The sequence below is a fragment of the Tenrec ecaudatus genome, chromosome 14 (genome assembly GCF_050624435.1).
Source record: "Tenrec ecaudatus isolate mTenEca1 chromosome 14, mTenEca1.hap1, whole genome shotgun sequence".
In the NCBI taxonomy this organism is placed as follows: domain Eukaryota; kingdom Metazoa; phylum Chordata; class Mammalia; order Afrosoricida; family Tenrecidae; genus Tenrec; species Tenrec ecaudatus.
In genome coordinates, this window is record NC_134543.1 from 11,326,334 (window position 1) to 11,345,270 (window position 18,937).

The following is an 18,937-nucleotide window of genomic DNA, read 5'->3' on the forward strand; positions in this document are numbered from 1 at the left end:
ACATCATTAAAGCATCGTGATTAATCACAAAAGCAATGTGTAATTATATATTGTGAAATATTTATTTCTAATGACAAATAAATGAAATTTTGTCTTTGAAGCATGGTGTAGTATGGGTAAGTATGCGTAAACAGCCAACGTCAATGCGAAGGTTGAGATCGCTTCTTTCTCACCAGATCAGAAATTCTCAGGGCAGTCTTTGCAAGAGCACAACGAAGATCATCTTCCACAGCAAGGTGTACTTCTGTGTTTAGACTTGGTAACCAGCAAGCTGGAAAACCTGTCTCACAAAGATAGCGTTGTAAATGGAAGAAAAAGGCACAACAGAGTCTCAGCCAGAACAGTAGCTGCTCTCTACTCATGTGTGATTGGTCCTCTTAAGTACATTATGGCGCCAGCCCTGTCACATACACCTGTATTTGTACAGAGTGTATGTGATGGGGTTGGTGCGATGATGTCATCACACTGGGTACTCGTAAAGGTGTGTATCTGCATGTGGGTAGAGGAGTGGTGCCTCGGTTCCTAAGACCAGCCTAAGACCAAAGGGGTCACGACCCACGGGTTGAGAACTGCTGCACTATACTGCCAGGGTTGAAGCAGTGGCTTCCAGTGCCAAGCTTCAGGTCAGGTGGCCACAACCCTTCAGGGTGAGTGAAGGGTCTGCCGAAGGCCGGTGTGGTCTCTGCCTCAGGATCTCCCTAGACCCATTCCTTCAGAATCTGCATTCTAGCAAAACCCTGGTGGATTGGGGCACTGGGGCTCCCTGTGTTTTACTAAAGGGGGGGATTTGGGCACAGGGGTGGGGTGGGGGAAACTAGAACCCGGACCTTCTGACTTCGGGTCCAGCACTCTCTCCTCTAGCATATCTGTATTACAGTTCAATTGTTGCCGAGTGCCGTCCAGTTGGCTCCAATTACAGTGCCCTGCACACAACAGAACAACACACTCCCCAGTCCCGCACCATCTTCACAATGGGCTCCTGTGTCTGAGCCCATTGTCATGACCACGGTGGCCACCCTTCTCCTGGAGGGCCTTCCTCTTCTTCGCTGCCCCTCCACTTCACCAAGCACGGTGGCCTTCTCCAGGGCCTGCTCTCTCCAGAGACATGAACTCCCTTCTCAGCCTAAGACTGACCATCTCATGAAGACCCACCAGTGAGAGCCCTGTGGGTTACCACAGCCCCGTCTCTTACGTGTGGGGCCCACCTATGCCGCAGCCAGCTCAACGGTGGCAAACCACCCTTGGGGGGGGGGTAACATTCAGGGACTAAAGCCGCAGTTCTCAACCTGTGGGTCGAGACCCCTTTAGGGGTCGAACAACCCTTTCACGGGGGTCACCTGATTCATAACAGTAGCAAAATTGCAGTTATGATGTAGCAACGAAAATAGTGCTATGGTTTGGGGGTCACCCCAACATGAGGAACTGTAGGAAAAGGTCGCAGCATTAGGAAGGTTGAGAACCACTGAACTAGAGGAACGATGTGTGTTCCATTGGTGCTTTAATGTACTCTGTTTGAATTGTCCTTTCTTTATAACCCCTCTGTGGGGGGTGTCCATTTGTCTACAGGTGGGCATTGGGTCTCCACTCCAGACCCCCTCATTCACATCAATGTAATTGTTTGTTTGGGATTTTTTGATACCTGCTCCCTTGGCTACTTATGATCACACAGGCTGGTGCGCTTCTACTGTGTGAGCTTATTTGCTTCCCTGCTAGGTGGCTGCTTGTTTAACTTCAAGCCTTTAAGACCCCAGACGCTGTATCTGTCGATAGCTGGCCCCCATCCACTTTCTTCATTACATTTGCTCATGCACCCGCTTTGTCTTCAGCGGTCCAGTCGGGAAGACGAGTTGCAGATTTCGTTCATTTAAAAAGAGGCCGAGACCGTTGTTTAGGAAGCCATGAGTCCTGCGGATGGCCGTGGCAGATTCCGCAGTGGTTCTGCGTGGAGGTTGCACGGCATGACTGGCGCAATGAACATTCATTTCCCCCTGAAAGACATTGGATAGGTCAATGTGTCACGTATGTTTATAATAATTAAAGAAAAAAAGAGATGCACGAGGCATGAAATTGCCCTGAATCCTGCACACATCGCAGAACACTGCCCTTGAGCTGATTTGGGACCCAAAGAAACTCCATATAACGTTTTGGAGACAAGACAGGAGCAGACAGCCTCATCCTTCTTCTGCTGAACAGCAGTTCAACACTTAACCCCTAGTACCACCCGGACTCCTGGTCCTTCAACCGGTCAACCGTAACAGCCCCCTGGCCACAGTTTCCTCAGCACATTTTTCTTCAGTCTGCTCCGTAATGGGTGGTAAGCACTTTGGAGTGACGCAGCGCATGCTGTTGGTGAATGCTGCAGGCTAGGCTCCAGCTTGTGGTGCACACAGAGAGCTTTCTGGCTGCTGTTCTCTGACCTACCCTGGCCTGACTCCAGCATGCAGTGACGATGGGCAGATGCCGGCGGCCCCTTCTCCACGTGGGGAAGTCCGTATTGCTGACAATCCAATTCGCCGCTCTTTTCCATTTCCGCGTTCGCCGTCCCTTTGACCCCTGGCCAGGGTATTTCCTCCCTTTACTTTTCAAAGTGTGACCTGGAGGGAAGAGTGTGTCGGGTTCCCGATCCACAGGTCACTCATTTTGCTTGGTGACAGTGACTGCAGTTCCCTCCATGTACCAGCTCTCTGCCCGAGCCCTCCCTGGTTGGCCATTTCCCCGTGCCCTTTCCGGTTCCTTCCTGCCCTTGGCAAACGCTGCCCTCTGTCGTCTTGCATTCTCGACCGGGTTGTTCTCCTATGTGCTGACGCCCCTGTCCCTCGTGTTGACTCTGCTCTGCTCTTTTCTCCACAGGTCCCTGCGGTCACACCTCCGGGGGCAGGATGGCCTGGTGCGCAGCCCTGCTGCTTGGCTTGGTCCTGGGGACAGGCGCGGTGCCACTGGATGACCCGGAGGACAGCGGCAAGCACTGGGTGCTCATCGTCGCCGGCTCCAATGGCTGGTACAACTACAGGCACCAGGTGAGAGGCGGCCACACATTTTTTTCTTGGTGACCCTGGTGTGGCCTGGGCAATCTTAGATGTCATCACGACGAGGTTTCTGAGAAAGCCACTCCCTACATTCACTAAAACCAAAACTCACTGCCACCGAGGCCTGGCCGACTCTTAGCGATCCTCCCGGACAGGATATAACTTCCCCGTGTGGGCCTCTGAGAGCATGACTCGTTAGGTGAGTCGGAAGCCCGTCTTTCCTCTTTGGAGTGGCTGGTAGTTTCCAAGTGCTGACCTCGCAGCTAGCAGGCCAGTGCATAACCACTACGCCACCAGGCTGAGTGAGTCAGGCCTTGGTGAGACGGGGGGCTGTTGCTGGTGGGATGTGGAGGCGGTCCAGCCACCTTGGACAGTCGTCCAGCAGTTCCCTGAAAGGTTCAACAGAGAAAAATGCAGAATGGAATTCTAAGTTCTCATTGACTTCAGACTGTGTGGAGCTACAGAGGCTGGAAGAACCCCCAAAGCTATTACCTAAGATAATCTTTAAACCAACAGACCCCTGAAGCGGTCTTCAAAGCAAATAGTAATTTAACTTCAAGCACGGGAACAATGGCGAGGCTGGCCCATGACTGGCCAGTGTCTCCTTCCGTTGTGCGCAGGGTTGTTGTGGGTCGGAACCGACTGCCTGACACCCGGCAGCAACAACAGTGGGGAATGGAGCCCTGGTGGCATAGTGATTACGCGTTAGGCTGCTCATCTCAAAGTCAGCAGTTCAAAACCACCAGCTTTGGGAGAAAGAAGAGGTTTCGACTCCCTAAAGAGTTAACAGTTTCAGAATCGCACAGGAGCAGATTCTACCCTGTCCTACCGGCATTGACCTGATGGCAGTGAGTCTGCTTTCGTCTGTAGTAGTGAAGAACGGGCTCAAAGAGAGGTACAGGCGAGAGGACGGTGCAGGACCGGGTGGTGCTTAGCTCTGTTGTACGTCACGTCTCCGTGAGTCGGAACCGACTTGGCAGCACCTAACAACAACCGTGAAGAGAGCAGGCTCGAACACGGTCTTCATTTTGAGATCTACCGTCCTGGGGTCCGACTGGCAAGAGCAGCTTGCAGGGTTGGCCAGGAATCTTCGGGGACGGTGAGTGGATATTCACTGGGGACGAACCACTCAGGCAAAGGAGGTGAGAATGAACATACAGTTTGCAGAATGTCAACCGTGCCACTGACGGGTACAGGTGACCCGTGGACTCTGTGCATGTGTTTCTGCTGTGTGTTTTCAGCAGCAGCATAACAAAATTAACTCATTCAAAAAGGAAAATAACTGTAGTCACCCTGTGACTCAGCACCTTCACCCGAGAGAATGGAAAGCCTATGTCCACATGAAAGCTTGCACACAAACGTTCATGGGTGCTTTGCTCATAATTACCAGAGTGGAAACAGCCCCAAGGTCTATCAGATGCCCAAACTGTACCCTCTCCAGACCGGACCAACCAGCTAACCAAGAAACCCCCCCACCCCACCCCCTACCCCTGCCGCTGAGTTCCTGCTGCTGAGTTGATTCTGACTCACAGCAACCCAAAGCACAGAGCAGAACCGCCCTTTTCGGGTTTCCAAGGCTTTTTACATTTTGACAGGAGAAGGCAGCCTCATTTTTCTCCCTCAGAGCAGTTGGTAGATTCGAACCACTGACCTTGTGGTTAGCCGTTCAATATGCAGCTCACCACGCCAACAGAACTCCTTAGGGTTCCAAGACTGTCCATCTTTACAGGAACACACAGCCTCTTCTTTCCCCTGCCGAGGTGGCCTGTGGGTTTGAACTGCTAACCTTACAATTAGCAACCCAGTGCCTAATCCACTGTGCCACCAGAGCCCCTTAGGGAATCCCTAGGGTGTGCAAATGGTTGCTGACCAGGTGGTGGCTGGGAAGAAAGGCCTGCCAATCTATTTCATTAGTCAATGAAAGTCCTGACTAAGGGTCCCACTCATGCTCTGACACATAGTGAGGCCACTATGAGTCAGATGGGCTTGACAAGTGGCTTGTTTTATTTTACTTTACTTACTCTAACCTAGCATAGCAACTACTGTCTTTTTAACGTAATCCAAATCTTAAAAAATGAGGAATGCGCTCTCTCGGGGGCTCTGGTGCTGCTTACCGCTGAGGGAAAGGTTGGTGTGAACCCCCCCACCAGCCCCGAGGGAGAAAGATCTGGCAGTCTGCTTCCAGAGTGTGAGGGAGTGTGTGTGTGTGTTTGAATTGGGTAAAGGTTTACAGTCAATGATTCACACTCAAACTCTGTAATTCCCCTCAGTGTAAAATCACCCTTCCACCCTTCCCATCTCACCCCTGAGTTTCGTGTCCCTGGCCCTCCTGTTGTCCTAGCCCCTCTGAACTGTGTCCTTGGTCAGTACTGCCACCTTGGTCCCAAATGATCAAGCATTGCAAGGCAGGCACGTGATCTCAGTGTTACTTTCCTAGTATAGATCTGTCTGTCGGGCTGAAAACTGAGCCACAGAGGCGAGTTCAGTCCAGACCTGAAGGGTGACAGGGTCAGGCCAGTCTTGAGTGACCGGTCAGCCTGGTCTCCTGCAGGATCTGGAGTTTTCTTCACCCTTTTTCTCTCACTCTCTCCAGGAGCACCTAATGCACTTCAGTTGAGAGCAGTTGGCAGTGCCAGCCAGTTCTTCTGGTCTCATAGTCGTGGACAGATGTCGGCCTGGTCCACTAGTCCACTGGACAAGCAGTTTCCATGTCTTCAGTTTTTGTGACTTCTTTCCTCAGGACAGGAAGAGAACAGTCGTCGTACCTTAAATAAAGGCCATTCACCAGCTGTTGACCCCCCCCCCCCCCCGGACCACTCCCTGAAGTAGAGTGTAGACTTTGTGGACTTAGCATCCCCTAAAGTTTGAAGCCCGTAAAACCCTAGGGTGCAGGTGTTTGGTTTTTTCAAAGATCATTTTATTGGGGTCTGTTACAGCTCTTATAACAACCCATGCATCAGTTGCATCAAGCATATTGGTACACATGTTGCCATCATTATTTTGTACACGTTACTTTCTGTTGAACCCATGGTATCAGGTCCTCTTGTCGTGCCCCCGTCCCCAAGCCTTACGGGGCATTTCTTGTGGGTCACGTGGGCTTTCTGTGAGTAGAAATGGACTCAACAGCACCACACAACAAGATAGACACCTGACTTGTGTTCTTTCCCCCCCCATCTCGAGGTGGTCTAGCCACATTTTCGGTGATCAGTGGCCCTGTGTCCCCGTGGTAGCCACGAGGATGGTACAGGTTTGGACTCTGAACCCCGCTATCAGGACAGTGCCCTCACATGCCACGTGGGTGAACCTGGGCCGGCAGGCTTCCCTCCTGGCCATCGGCTTTCGTGTCTGAAGTCGTGGCTTGGCGAAGGCGGGGCCCCTGCCAGCGCTAAGGCTAGATGATGGTTGAGCAACTTCCTGGGTGAATGTTAGTTGCATTGTGGCTTGATTACCAAGGTGGTGTCCTGGTGAGAAGACTTGTTTCCTTAGTGACCCACAGACCCAGGGCATTGAAAGAGCAAACGGCCGGCCACCAGCTCGCACTTTTTCCTCCCCTATCATCATGAGTGTGGGAGCTAATGGGGGCCGGGCAGCATGCAGCGGTGCCCTCTCCATGTCAGCCTCTTGCTCCACGTCAACGTGGGTTAAACATTAACCCTTGTTTAGGGAGCCAGGCACACTTGGCTCCCAGAAAGCCTGTTTTGTAAAGCGGTGCTCGTTTCCCTGGGTTCAATCGGAAGCTCTGAAGGAGTGTGTGGAGAAGCAAGGCCAAGGCAGGGGTTGTCTGTCCCCAGTAAGAGAAGATCGTGTGAGCTGATGTGTGAGCAAGTAGTCAGTCTGCCGAGCCCAGCCTGTGCCTGTGGGCCTGGCTTTGTTCTCAGCCAACACTGGCTGCCGTGACTGGGGAGCTAACCATTGAAAGAGCAGTTTTGCTGTTGACACTTTATTGAGATTGATCCCCTGCTGCTTCCCTGAGCATTGATTGGCAGCTGTGGGTTTGGATTAGGTAGAAGAAAAAGAGTACTCGTGTGTGTGCGCTCGAATGCACACGTGTGTGTGTGTGTGTGTACTGATCATCAGCAGAGCAAACCTCTGCCAGGGGTCCCGGGCAGCCTCTGCCCCCTGGCTTCCTGACAGCATGTGTCACGTGCTCGGACTCAGCCCAGTTTCTGGGAAGCAGAAGACGAAGTCCAGGTCTGACTTGGGAAGCTCCTGGCCACTTGGGGCCAGAAAGGTCGCCTTGATAGAAGGAATTAGGTGGCGTGAGGGACATCTGGAATCTGGGGCCAGCAGGGGGTGGGGTGGCGTGTCAAGCACACCAGAAGCTGGTTAGCAGCACCCCTCTTTCTGTTGCCAGGACCTCTGAACTGACCCCCAGAGGAAGCCCTGGCCCCTTACCACCCATAGCAAGATCAGGTAGAGCTCCCTGACTGCCTCTGGGACCCCCCTGCCCCAGCAAATATGCAGAGTGTCTTCCTTGGGATGAGGAGTCAGCAAGCTTTGCTCTATAAAGACCAGATAATCAACTGGGTCAGATTTACAAGCCCCAGGGTAAAAGGGAAGATGTTACATAGGAACAAACCCCAAACAAAAGCAGACTTACAAACTAACATGTAGTCATTTAAAAAGATAAAAACCATTCTTAGCTTTGCGCCCGTATTCTGTTTATCCCTGCTCAGGGCTCTTCCAGCCCCCACTCAAGACTGATTCCATGTCACCCCGGTGGACATCTGTCACCCTGGGAGCCCGCGTGATCTGTGGGCCATGGGCCCGTGAGGCATCCTCGTCCTGGCCCTGCCCTCCACAGTGGTGAACAGCGCCCAGCACCGTCAGTATCTGTTCATGGAGGAAACAGATCGATGGAGACCAAACACTCTTTACTGCTGGTGAAGGTGCATTGAAAAAAAGCCTTTTTCCTGAATCCAGAGGCTGCTCATTCCTCTTGGTCTGAACAGCTTCCTGTGCTGGTGTGTGTGTGTGTGTGTGTGTGTGTATATGTGTGTGTGTGTGTGTGTGTGTGTGTGTGTGTAGGGGAGACACACATACTCCAGTGCTGGGGAGGGGGATCTGGAAGCCCCTTCTCACTCATGGCCGTAGAGCAGGAACAGCATGGCTGAGCTGGGTGACAGCCGCAAGACGGACCCTCTTGGGAACAGAAGCTGCTCCCCTCTGTTGGGCTGGACTTGGGGGTGTGGCAAGGTGGGCAGCCCCCCTGCCCCTAGGAGGACTCTCAGGTGCCTGGAGAGAGCAGTAGGGGAGGCAGGTAGATGGGTCTCTGAGAGGGAAGCCGTCCGGTAGGCAGAGGGGACGTACGGGAGAGGCGTCACATCAGGTAGTCATATGGTAACTAGGTTAAGTGGCACTTGCTCATCAGTTTCTTGTTGCTAACTTTCAAAGTGTGTGTCCGTGTGGTTTGGGTGAAAGTTGACAAGAGAATATCGGTTTTCCTCTTCACACCTGCCTCCTGTGTTTATCGTTTCTCGTTGTCCTCCGCTTCTATCCCATCCGGCTCCGGAGCGCCATCCCCGGCCAGTGCTGCCCGTGGTCCCCTGCGGTGGACTGTGGTCTGGAGCGGGGACCTCCTGGTGCGATGGCTCACCTCACAGGCCCGTCTGATTGGCTGAGAGTTGAGGCTTGACACTTTCTCAGCAGGTTCAGCGAGGTGTGGGTTTACGTGTCATATATTTCACTCATGCTCTTGAAAAAAAAACCCAAAAAACAACCTCACTGCCATCCGTCAACGCTGAGTCACAGCGACCTCCCTGAAGGTTCCTGCGACTGTCACTGTGGACGGGAGTCGAAAGCCCAGTCTTTTTCCCGCAGAGCTGCTGGTGGTTTCAAACTGCCGACCCTGCAGTCCTGCACATATCGACTCCACCCCCAGGGCTCCTCTTTGACTCATGATCAGTGTGCAGTTCGGAGATTTTTCCTAGCACCTTCTCGCAGTTGTACTGCCGCGTCCACAGTCCGACTCTAGGGCAGCATTCCAGAGAACTCCTTCCTGCCCGTTAGCAGCCCTGCCCTGTGCTGTTTCTAGACACTTCACACACACACTGGTCACACAGTGGGCAGCCTGGTGTCTGGCTGCTTCCACTGAGCTTGTTTCCGAGGCTCACACTTAGGTACGAAGTATTTCTCCCACCACGTAAATGAAGAAACCTACCTTGTCTAAAGAAAGCTCAGCGGGGTGTCTGAGAGCGCTGGACTCCAGGGGGCTTTCACGGGCGGGGTCTTAGCATATTTTACCAGGCCTCTCTCCCAGGGCTCCTCTGGGTGGGATCAGACCACGTCCATCATTCTAGTTGAGCAGTTACCTGCTTGCATCTTCTAGAGCAGTGGTTCTCAACCTTCCTCATGCCGCGACCCTTTCATACAGTTCCTCACGTGGTGGTGACCCCCCCCCCCCCAACCATAAAATCATTTTCGTTGCTACTTCATCGCTGTCATTTTGCTACAGGTCGTGGCCCACAGGTTGCGAACTGCTGGATTCTCCCTCCCACTGCCATCCATCCACTATGCCAACTCATAGTGACCCAGTGGGTCAGGGTACAGTTGTCCCTGTGCGTTTCTGAGACTGTGACTCTTTATGGCTGCTGGTTTCAAATGCTGGTCTTGCAGTTAGCAGCCCAATGGCTACCAGGCTCCTTAGTTTGGAGAAATGACATCATCTCCGTTGTATTTTGTTAGAGACAAATGGCACAATGTTCATGGTTTTTAGTCTAAGCCTCAGTACAAGACTTGGCCCTAACAAGTCCGTTTTCTTCTTCTTTCCCCAGTGGTTTAGATATATTCAAGACAGGCGTTGTCACCACCACAATCACTTCTGCCATCTCAGTTCTAAGCCTCCAGAGTCTTCCCCCGAGAATGCCGGGCTGGGCTCCATGAGGCAGCATCCCGAATCCAGTGCTCTAGGTGTGGTTGGAAGCAGGGCGCTTCAGGGAACCCCTTCCGGCTCCCCAGCGCCTGACCTGATAGCCAGTGGACCCCTTCTCAGTGACATGCCCAGTTGTATTTAGACTTAGCCCCTCGCCAAGCGTCGGGGAGGGACGGCAGCGTCAGGACAGCAGCCTTCGGAAGTCACGGGATGCGTTAGTGAGACCACAGCTTCTCATGTGGGCTCGTAAGCCAGCTGACTCCCACAGGCTCAGCCTGTTTCCTGGCATCTTGCTCAATCTCCTATGAGTTACCTCATACACACAAGTCCAGATACATCCGAGGGAAGTCATTCAGAGTGTCGTTAACAACATCTCAAAGTTACTTGCTTTGATTGTGCCCTGCCTGCCTGTCTTTCCAGGAGCCCTGGTGGTGCAGTGGTTAGGTGTTCGGCAGCTAACCACAAGGGTCAGCAGTTGGAAATCACCAGCCGCTCCTCGGGAGCAAAGTGAGGCTTTCTACTCCTGTAAAGAGTTACAGTCGCGGAAACCCATGGGGTGGTTCTTTCCATGAACCCATATTGACTTGATGGCAGTGCGTTTGGTGTGTTTCTTTCCTTTTTTTAAGGATCCCCAGTGTCGCAGTCCTTAAGCACTCTGCTGCTGGCTGCTAACCAGGAGTTGGCAGTTTGAACCCACCAGCGGCTCCACGGGGAAAAGATGAGACAGTCTCAGAAACCCTGTGAGGGCAGTTCGAGTTTGTCCTGTAGGGCCACGTGAGTCGGGTTTTAATTTTCCTTTCTTTTGAATGCCAGTGTCATCCACTTGAATCTGACAAAGGCATTCTTTTAATTAAGTTCAAAGGGACCAAGTGCCTCCCAGGGGCCCCGCCAGTCACAGGCTGCCTCGAACCTGCTGAGTGTGGGAGAAGGGACAGGAAATGCAGTTTTCAATCCCAGCACCAGCCATGGCCCTGCTGCAACTTTGCTGATCTAGGATGGGCACAAAAATGCCAGGACTTCAAACCGTGCCATGGATGCCCACGGGCCACTCTGAGCTGAATTTTTTTCCCCTTTAAGTCTGCCACCACTTCTAATTAAAAAAAAATTTTTTTTTAGAAATAATTTTATTGGGGCCTCTTACAGCTCGTATCACAATCCATACATCAGTTGTGTCAAGCGCATTTGTACCTATGTTGCCTTCATCATTTTAAAAACATTTTCTTTTGAGACCTTGCTATCAGCTCCTCTTTTTTCCCCCTTTCTCCCTCACCCTCCCACCCTCGTGAGCCCTTGATACATTATAAATTATTGTTATTTTCCTATCTTATACCGTCTGCTGTCTCCCTTCACCCACTGAGCTGGACTTTTTATCTGTAATGTTATTGAGCTCATTTTACATGTTACGTCTAGCCCTCTCAATTCTTTTTCCCTTCTGCTTTTCATGGTGAATTAGGTAAAAGTGTACAGAGCAGACAGGTTTCCCTCCCCACAGTTCAGTCGGGGGTTGATTCGTCACATCGATCGGATCGATGGTAGTCCCCAGAGTGTGACAGCTCTCCCACTCCCTGTGTCACCATTTCCGTGTGCCTGCCCGCCCGGCCCTTCCTGCCTTCTGAGTGTTGTCCCTGGCCAGTCACTGCCCTTTGATCCCGGATAATTGGTGGTTGTCAGAAGAGGCGCTGCCCTGGGCTTCTGAGGCAGGTCTCTGGTTCTCCACATCTCTCCAGCACTTCCTGTCTGACTGTGTGGCCACATTGCCTTGTGCTTTCGATGTGCAGGAACACCGGCGATGTCGGGCACCTTTTTACCTGCTTGTTAGCCATTCCCATATTTCTCAGGGGAAATGCCTTTTAAAGTCTTTAGTCAGTTTTTGATTTGATGGCGTGTCTTACTGCATCGTTTGGATACAAGTCTTTTGCCTTTTTTTTTTCACATTAGAGCACGTGTGTTTGTAAGTAACTTCAGTTAGTCTGTTGCTTGTGTTTTCATTTTCTTAATGGTGCACTCTGAACCTCACAAGGATTCTAATTTTGATGAGGTCTAGTTGTTGCCGGCTGCAAGGGGTGCGGGGAGAGCCTGTCACAGTATACCCATAAAACAGAGACCAGGTTGATCTGAGAAATCTAGTGTTTTCAGTACTGACAGAAGCAAACACTGGGGTCTCTTGCTCAGAACTGTTTCAAAGATCCAGTGAGAATCAAACAACTTATGTACCCCAAACTTTGACATGTTTGTCAGGGAGGTACATTAAGTTTTTATAATGATCCAAAAACCTTCAAGCAGCGGGACCAAAGGGCGCAGAGTTCACAGGAAACCATTTACATTTAAACCAAGGGATTATTGGAGTTCTTGTGGTATAGTAGTTATGTGTAGCGCTGTTAGCCACAAGGTCCGCAGTTCAAAACCACCAGGTGCTCCTCAGGGGAAGAACGGGGCTTTCTATTCCTGTAATGAGTTATAATTTGGAAAACTCATAGGTGCACTATGAATCGGCATCAACTTGATGACAGTGAGCTTGTTGGGGCAGAGATTATCAGACCATCAATAAATAGCTCCATCACTCCAGCCAGGTGTCAGACCGGTACGGTCTAAGGCAATGGTTCTCAACCTTCCCAATGCCATGACCCTTTAATACAGTTCCTCATGTTGTGGTGACCCCCCCAACCATAAAATTCTTGTTGCTACTTCATAACTAATTTTTGCTACTGTTATGCATCGGGCAACACCTGTGAAAAGCTTGTTCGACCCCCAAAAGGGTCTCGACCCACAGGTTGAGAACCGCTGGTCTGAGGTTTCAGTCTCCAGGCTCATCTGCATAGCTCTGCTTCCATTTCTGCATCCCTGAATAACCCACAGGCTTAAAAGAAGTTGTTAACCTTGAGGAGGGGGCTGTTAGGTCCTGAGTCCCTTAAATCAAACTGAATCAGCAGATCCCAAACTATGGTACATTTAAGGGTTTGATGAACAACAGGCTAGCTCTTTGACCCTATCTATCATAACCCATCAGGTTTTTAAAATTTTTTTTTATGAGCAAGGCTTCAGGTAGCATCTCTAAGACATCTTTGCCAACCTAATCCAAAGTCCTTCCTGTCACAACCCAGGATTTCTCCTGTGGTACCACCTTGTGATTGCCGTGTGCTTTAGCTGCGCACCAACCGCCTTTGTATGTTTGGGGTGGGCGTTTGGGGGCTGGGGAGGGAGAGGGCTGAGGGCACCTTTCAGGCTGGCGACATCCAGCGACTCCAGCATAATTCAGTTGGTAGAAAAGATGGCCCTTTGCCCCAGTGCAGCTTCGAAATCAGGAAGCGAAAGTCATCGTCTACCGTGGTTCTTTCGTCAAAGCAATTTTGGTTAGTCTGGCTCTTTTCTTTCAAGTCTGTGTAAAATTTAGGCTCATTTTGACAACTTCTGCAAAAGAGCCTGTTGGGAGTTTCCAAAAAGGCACTGATTTTGTTTTACTGCTGTGGTCGTTAGGCAGTGTGCACAGCAAAACCGAACACCAGCTCAGCAGCTTCCACGTGTACAATTTGCCGACCCGGACGATGCTCTTCACGTTGGGCAGTCAGTCATCCTCCCCCTCCTTTTGGCATCTTCCCTCGGCCATCCTCACTCACCGCCATCGAGTGACCCCTCGGGACAGGGCAGAACGGCCCCTGTGAGGTTCTGAGATTGGAACTCCGTGAGAGTAGAAAACCCCCTCTTTCTCCCGAGGAGCGGCTGGTGGTTTCAGAATGCCAACCTTGCGGATCTTAGCCCACCTGGTAACCACTATAACCCCAGGGCTCCTGTCCCTCCACCTTCACGCGCAGAATCCTAAAGAGTTAGAAACAACTGGAGGCCAGTGCTTTGTGTGTGTGTTTATTTGACCCTAACTCACCTGCCCCCTAGGCTGCTTCAGCAGTGTGTTGGATTGCTGTTGTCAGTTTGAGTCCGTGTAGGACCAAGGCAGACATTCTTTTACTCACCAAGCTCAACTCTATCGGTCTAGGTAGGACAGTGATTTAGAGCCCAAGTAACAACGAAGCCATGTGGGTGCTTTGAACGCACCCAGCAGCTCTAATTAAGACCAACGAAAACACTGCCTCTGGGCTGAGTCTGACTCCTAGCGACTAAGTCAGGCTAGAGCTGCCCCTGTGGATTTCCGACACTTTGACTCCTGACTAGAGTAGAAAGCCTCGTCTTTCTCCCACGGAGCAGCTGGTAGTTTCAAACTGCTGACCTCGTGGTTAACAGCCCAACACAGAACTCCTACGCCAACCAGGGCTCCAACTGCTGTACAGGAAAAGTATTTAAAGATGCCCCCAGGGGCAGGAGTTTTGGGGGTTATCCGGTCCCTTGCTCTAGAGCAGCGGTTCTCAACCTGTGGGTCGTGACCCCGTATTTCTGATGGTCTTAGGAACCAAGACACCACTCCTCTATCCGTCTCCAGGCGGGTTTGCCCACATGCAGATATGTCCACATACGAGTTCCCGGCGTGAAGACTGTTTACCCATGCTATACCATGCTTCAAGACAAAATTTCATTGATTAGTCCTTATAAATAAATATTTCGCAATATATAATGGCATATTTTTTTGTGATTAATCACTGTGCCTTAATTATGTTCGATTTGTAACAATGAAAATATATCCTGCATATCACGTTTACATTCTGATTCATAACAGTAGCAAAATGACAGTTATGAAGTAGCAGTGAAAATAATTGTATAGTTGGGGAGTCACCACAACATGAGGAACTGTCTTAAAGGGTCGCAGCATTAGGAGGGTTGAGAACCACTGTTCTAGAGAGTCTGGGTTGCAAGAGACTTAGAAATTCTGCTTCACAGGGGTCCCCTCTTTTGATCAGGAGTCTTCTGAATAAAACATTCGGTCATGATAGCTGGTCACTGTCCAGGTCTTCTGGTCTCGTGGCCAAGGAGGCAGTGGGTGGTGAGAGCAGCCAACCATGTTCCATGTCTTCTGTTTGCCGCTCTCCACTGCCCGCTGCTTCAGGCAACAGAGACCCTTTCAATCAGATTGGCAGAAGCCATGCTCCCAACACTGTTGTATAATCTGACCCAGAACACGAGAGTTTCCCCAGGAATGAACAAAACTCAGGGCTGCGTGCTGTCTAGTGAATGTGTTCAGATGTGCGACCCCTCTTCTGTGAGCCTCTGTGATTAAAAAAAAAGAATTATTGGGGGCTCTTACAGCACGTACAACAATCCAGACATCGATTGTATCAATCCTATTTGAACATATGTTGCCACCATCATTTTCTAAACATTTACTTTCTATTTGAGCCCTAGGGGTCAGTGCCCCAACCCCCTCTGTGATTTTCAGCCCTGGTGGTGCAGGGGTGACACATTGGGCTGCTAATCTTCAGGTCAGCAGTTCAAAACCGCCAGCTGCTCCATGGGAGAAAGATGAGGCTTTCCACCCCTGTATAGCTCTATAGTCTCGGACCCCGCAGGGGCAGTTCTGCTCTGTCCTTACAGGGTCGCTGTGAGTCCCTTGTCCGTGTACAAAGCAATGGGCAGTTCTGGAGGCCGAATGCTGGCCTCCTGCGTGGCGAGCCGTGTGACTCAGCCACGCCACCTCTCCTCCCCGAGCTTCCGTGTTCTCGTCTAAACACGCGATCGTTGCTCCACTGCCCAGAGTGCCTGGCGAGTAGAAGACAGGCAGTTACACATTAACCCTTAGTTTCCCTTCCCCCAGTTAGCTACCCGCTCTTGAGGGCCAGGCCTGGCACTCACCCACTCAGCATCGGCTGAGCATGCATTTTTTTATTCTGGCCCAAGTAGAATGTGGGGCCAGCTCTCTCTCTGTAGCTCTGCTCAGGCCTTTCTAGCCCGGGGGGTGCTGAGATCCGAGGTCTGATTCCTGAAGCTCCCCCTTAATGAACAGATAGCTGCTCTCCCCCCTAATCTGCTTACATGTATGTAGGTCTGTCATCAAAGCAAGTGCAGTACATGGCAGTGGAGGGCCACATCTGACCTCTGGCTTCCCCCTTTTAGGGGTCACACAGGCCCCATGGTCTATCCTTCTTTACCAGTTCTGACCCCTACTGTTCCCCCCATGCTGCTCTGCATCTGCTCTGGGTTCCATCATTGGTGGCAGTGGCCACACAGACCCCACAGGCAACACTTACCGCTAAGGAGGCTGATGAGGGATGTTTATAGGTTACTCCCAAGTCAGGAGCAGCAAACAGTAGGGATGCAGCGATTGGTCTTCCCATCCAGCGGCCAAGTCCCTCTCCAGTTCTTAGTCTCTCAAGTCACGTGGTCTCTCAGCCTTTGCCTCCACGGGCCAGGAAGCCAGCCTGTCTGTCCCTCTGTCCCACAGTGCCATCGTCTCAGGCCGTAGCAGGAGGAGGTAGCCCACAGTCTCGGCGCTGCTCCTCCTCCTTGTCTCCTCCCTGCCACTGTCTGCGACGCCTCTGCTCTCAGCGGCCTCCTCCACTTCCCACAGGGAACTTGAACGTGCTCACCTTCCAAGGGCCTGTGGTGGGGGGCAGGGGGGTGTTCTCTCTTTCAAAGGTGGCTTCTAGTTACAGACAGGAAAAGCAAGGGCAACCGATCAGTCCCCTCTCTGAGTGTCACGTGCGCCCTGCTTGCTTCGTCTCGAGGGCCCTGGGTGGAAGAGTCACACTAAGAAATTCCACTCCACCCAGGAGACTTCCTGAAACAAAAGCAGAAGCTCAGGGAGCCTTTTCCCTGGGTGTCCTCAACCAACTTCTGCCTCGAGGCGTGTGGTGCATGTCTGTGCCCCTGTCTGTGTCTGCCGGCATGCCTTTGCCCTGTGTGGACAAGGAAGCTTTCCTCTTACCCCAGAGAGTCTCATCATTACTGTTGTTGTTTGTTAAAAACCATATGATGGTTGCTGTTCTTTTTGACTGGTCTCCAGTTTCCCTGAGATCAACAGTCGCTGGTGGTTGGCTGCCGTCGAGTCAGTTGTGACTCCTAGCACCCTCGGACCGGCGTAGGTGGCCCAGAGTGCCCCCAGGCAGCAGTCTCTGTCCTGCCAGCTGTCCCCATCAGCACCCATGCACTTCACAGTGGCACTGGGGGTGGGGGTGGGGGCTGTGCTTTCTTTTTTAAGAACATCTCTCTCATGTCGGTTTGAGAGCCAGTCATCGCTGTTGGGGATGGTTTCCTGTGGTGTGAATTCAAAGCTATTAAGAGTGCTGAGAAGCCGTGCTACCTGTAAATCGTAGCGTGCAGGTGTGTGTGTGCCATACCTGTGTGTACACCATCCCCGTGTATACTGACTGCCTGAAGAATAAGAGTTTGGATTAAGGGGTGTGAGGAATCTTTAAAAATTGAGAGTGACAAATAGAAGTGTGTACGTTTTAAAGGAAATAAGTTCGATACCTGACCAGGAGGGGACAGTCCACAGTGAATGTTCCATGAGACACGACGGGGACACATAAAAACTAAAGCCAATTTATTGCCGTTCGAATGACCGTACAGGACAGGCTAGCACTGCCCCTGTGAGTTTCTGAGACTGTAACTCTTGCCGGGAGTAGAAAGCCTCCTTTCTCCCGTGGAGCGGCTGGTGGTTTCGAACTGCGGACCTTGTGGGTGGCAGCCCCACACATAGCCACCACACCAGCAGGGCTCAGGTGGCTTTGTCAGCTTTGTCCCAGGCCCCCGCTGACCCTTGGCCCTGTGTCTTGCAGGCAGACGCGTGCCACGCCTACCAGATTGTCCACCGCAACGGTGTCCCCGACGAGCAGATCGTGGTGATGATGTATGATGACATTGCCAACGACACGTCGTGAGTAGGGGCCCTTTGGATTGGGTGACATGGGACGTGGGGGTTTCCAGGAAGACAAAGAGGTGCGTATAGACGGGTGGAAATGCAGAGCACGAAGGAGCCCTCCTTTGGGCCCTGGGACCCTGGCTCAGGGTCCCCTGGCAGTGAGAGAGAGGGAGAACATGGGTCCTGAGGGGGGTCTCTTCTGGCCCTTTGTAAGGTCCTCCACAGACATTACTTCTCATTTTGGGAACTCCATGTTGCTGCAAAGGGACCCCAGAAGCTGTGTCACTGTATGCAGAAGCCCCTTCTCTGGAGGATGGACCCCAAGGCCCTTCTCTGTACACCCTTCACTGTGTTTGTCGAATTTGATTTTAAATGAACTCAGCCATGCCTACTTGCTACGTGGCTTGCAGAGTTCCTAAGCAGCAGGTGGTCGTGTGTGTGTGTGTGTGTGTGTGTGTGTGTGTGTGTTTTGGGGGGCACTAAAGCATCCGCTCTAATGATCTCAGCCCCTCAGCTGCCCTGTAGCGGCCTCCAGGGTGGGTACTCCCCCAGACTGGGATCATGGGCAGCGCTCTCCTGGCTTTCCGAGCCGTGGCCAAGTCGGCTCTCATAGGAAAGGCTTGTGTCTGCCCTGCCCTGGTTCTGAAAGTAGTTTTATGCTCAGAGATCATGCTTGGTAGCACAATTAAATGTTCACTGGTTTCTACAGGAGGGAAGGAAGGAGTTACTGTGCTCGGCTGCTAACCTAGAGACTGGTGGCTCTCGGTCACCCAGAGGGGCCCGGGAAGAGGGGCTCAGCCATCACCTTAGAAAAATCAGCCAGGGTCAAGCCAGGCCGTCCAGCTCTTCTCAGACAAAGCCACCACCATGATTGGGAGTCTGCTGGGTGGCGGCAGGTGGTGACTGGCACCAGGGGGCCAGAGGAGCCCTGGGCCCCAAAGCCCTTTGCTGCTCTTGTCCAGGACACCCGGCAGCAGTGCCTCTGGGAGGGGGGCACCGTGGGCCCCCCCAGCTGCTAGCATCAGTAACAGCCACAGCTGCTTGCTCTTGTCGTGCCCCACGGCTTGAAGAGCGACTTCCGAGGCATGCCCCCCGTTTCGTTTCCTTTTCAGCAACCCCACGCCAGGCATCGTGGTCAACAGGCCCAACGGCTCAGACGTCTACAAAGGCGTCCTGAAGGACTACACTGGCGAGGTAAGAGGCTGGCGAGCCTGGGTCTCCCTGGGACGAGTCCCCCTTCCTGGTATTTCTAGCTCAGAGCCTCACCAGGCTGGTTTCGTGTTTGGGGTCATCTCCTAG

The 18,937-nt window shown here is 52.0% G+C and overlaps 1 protein-coding gene across 1 annotated transcript in view; it reads left to right on the forward strand.

Moving 5' to 3' along the window:
* Positions 1 to 18,937, forward strand: part of LGMN (legumain) — a 38,717-nt gene that overhangs the window by 8,629 nt on the left and 11,151 nt on the right. Inside the window, exons 2-4 of the mRNA XM_075530655.1 lie at positions 2,851 to 3,017; positions 17,556 to 17,653; positions 18,751 to 18,832. Of these exons, the coding sequence (XP_075386770.1) occupies positions 2,880 to 3,017; positions 17,556 to 17,653; positions 18,751 to 18,832 (318 nt within the window). The 5' untranslated portion in view covers positions 2,851 to 2,879. The remainder of the gene's footprint in view (positions 1 to 2,850; positions 3,018 to 17,555; positions 17,654 to 18,750; positions 18,833 to 18,937) is intronic.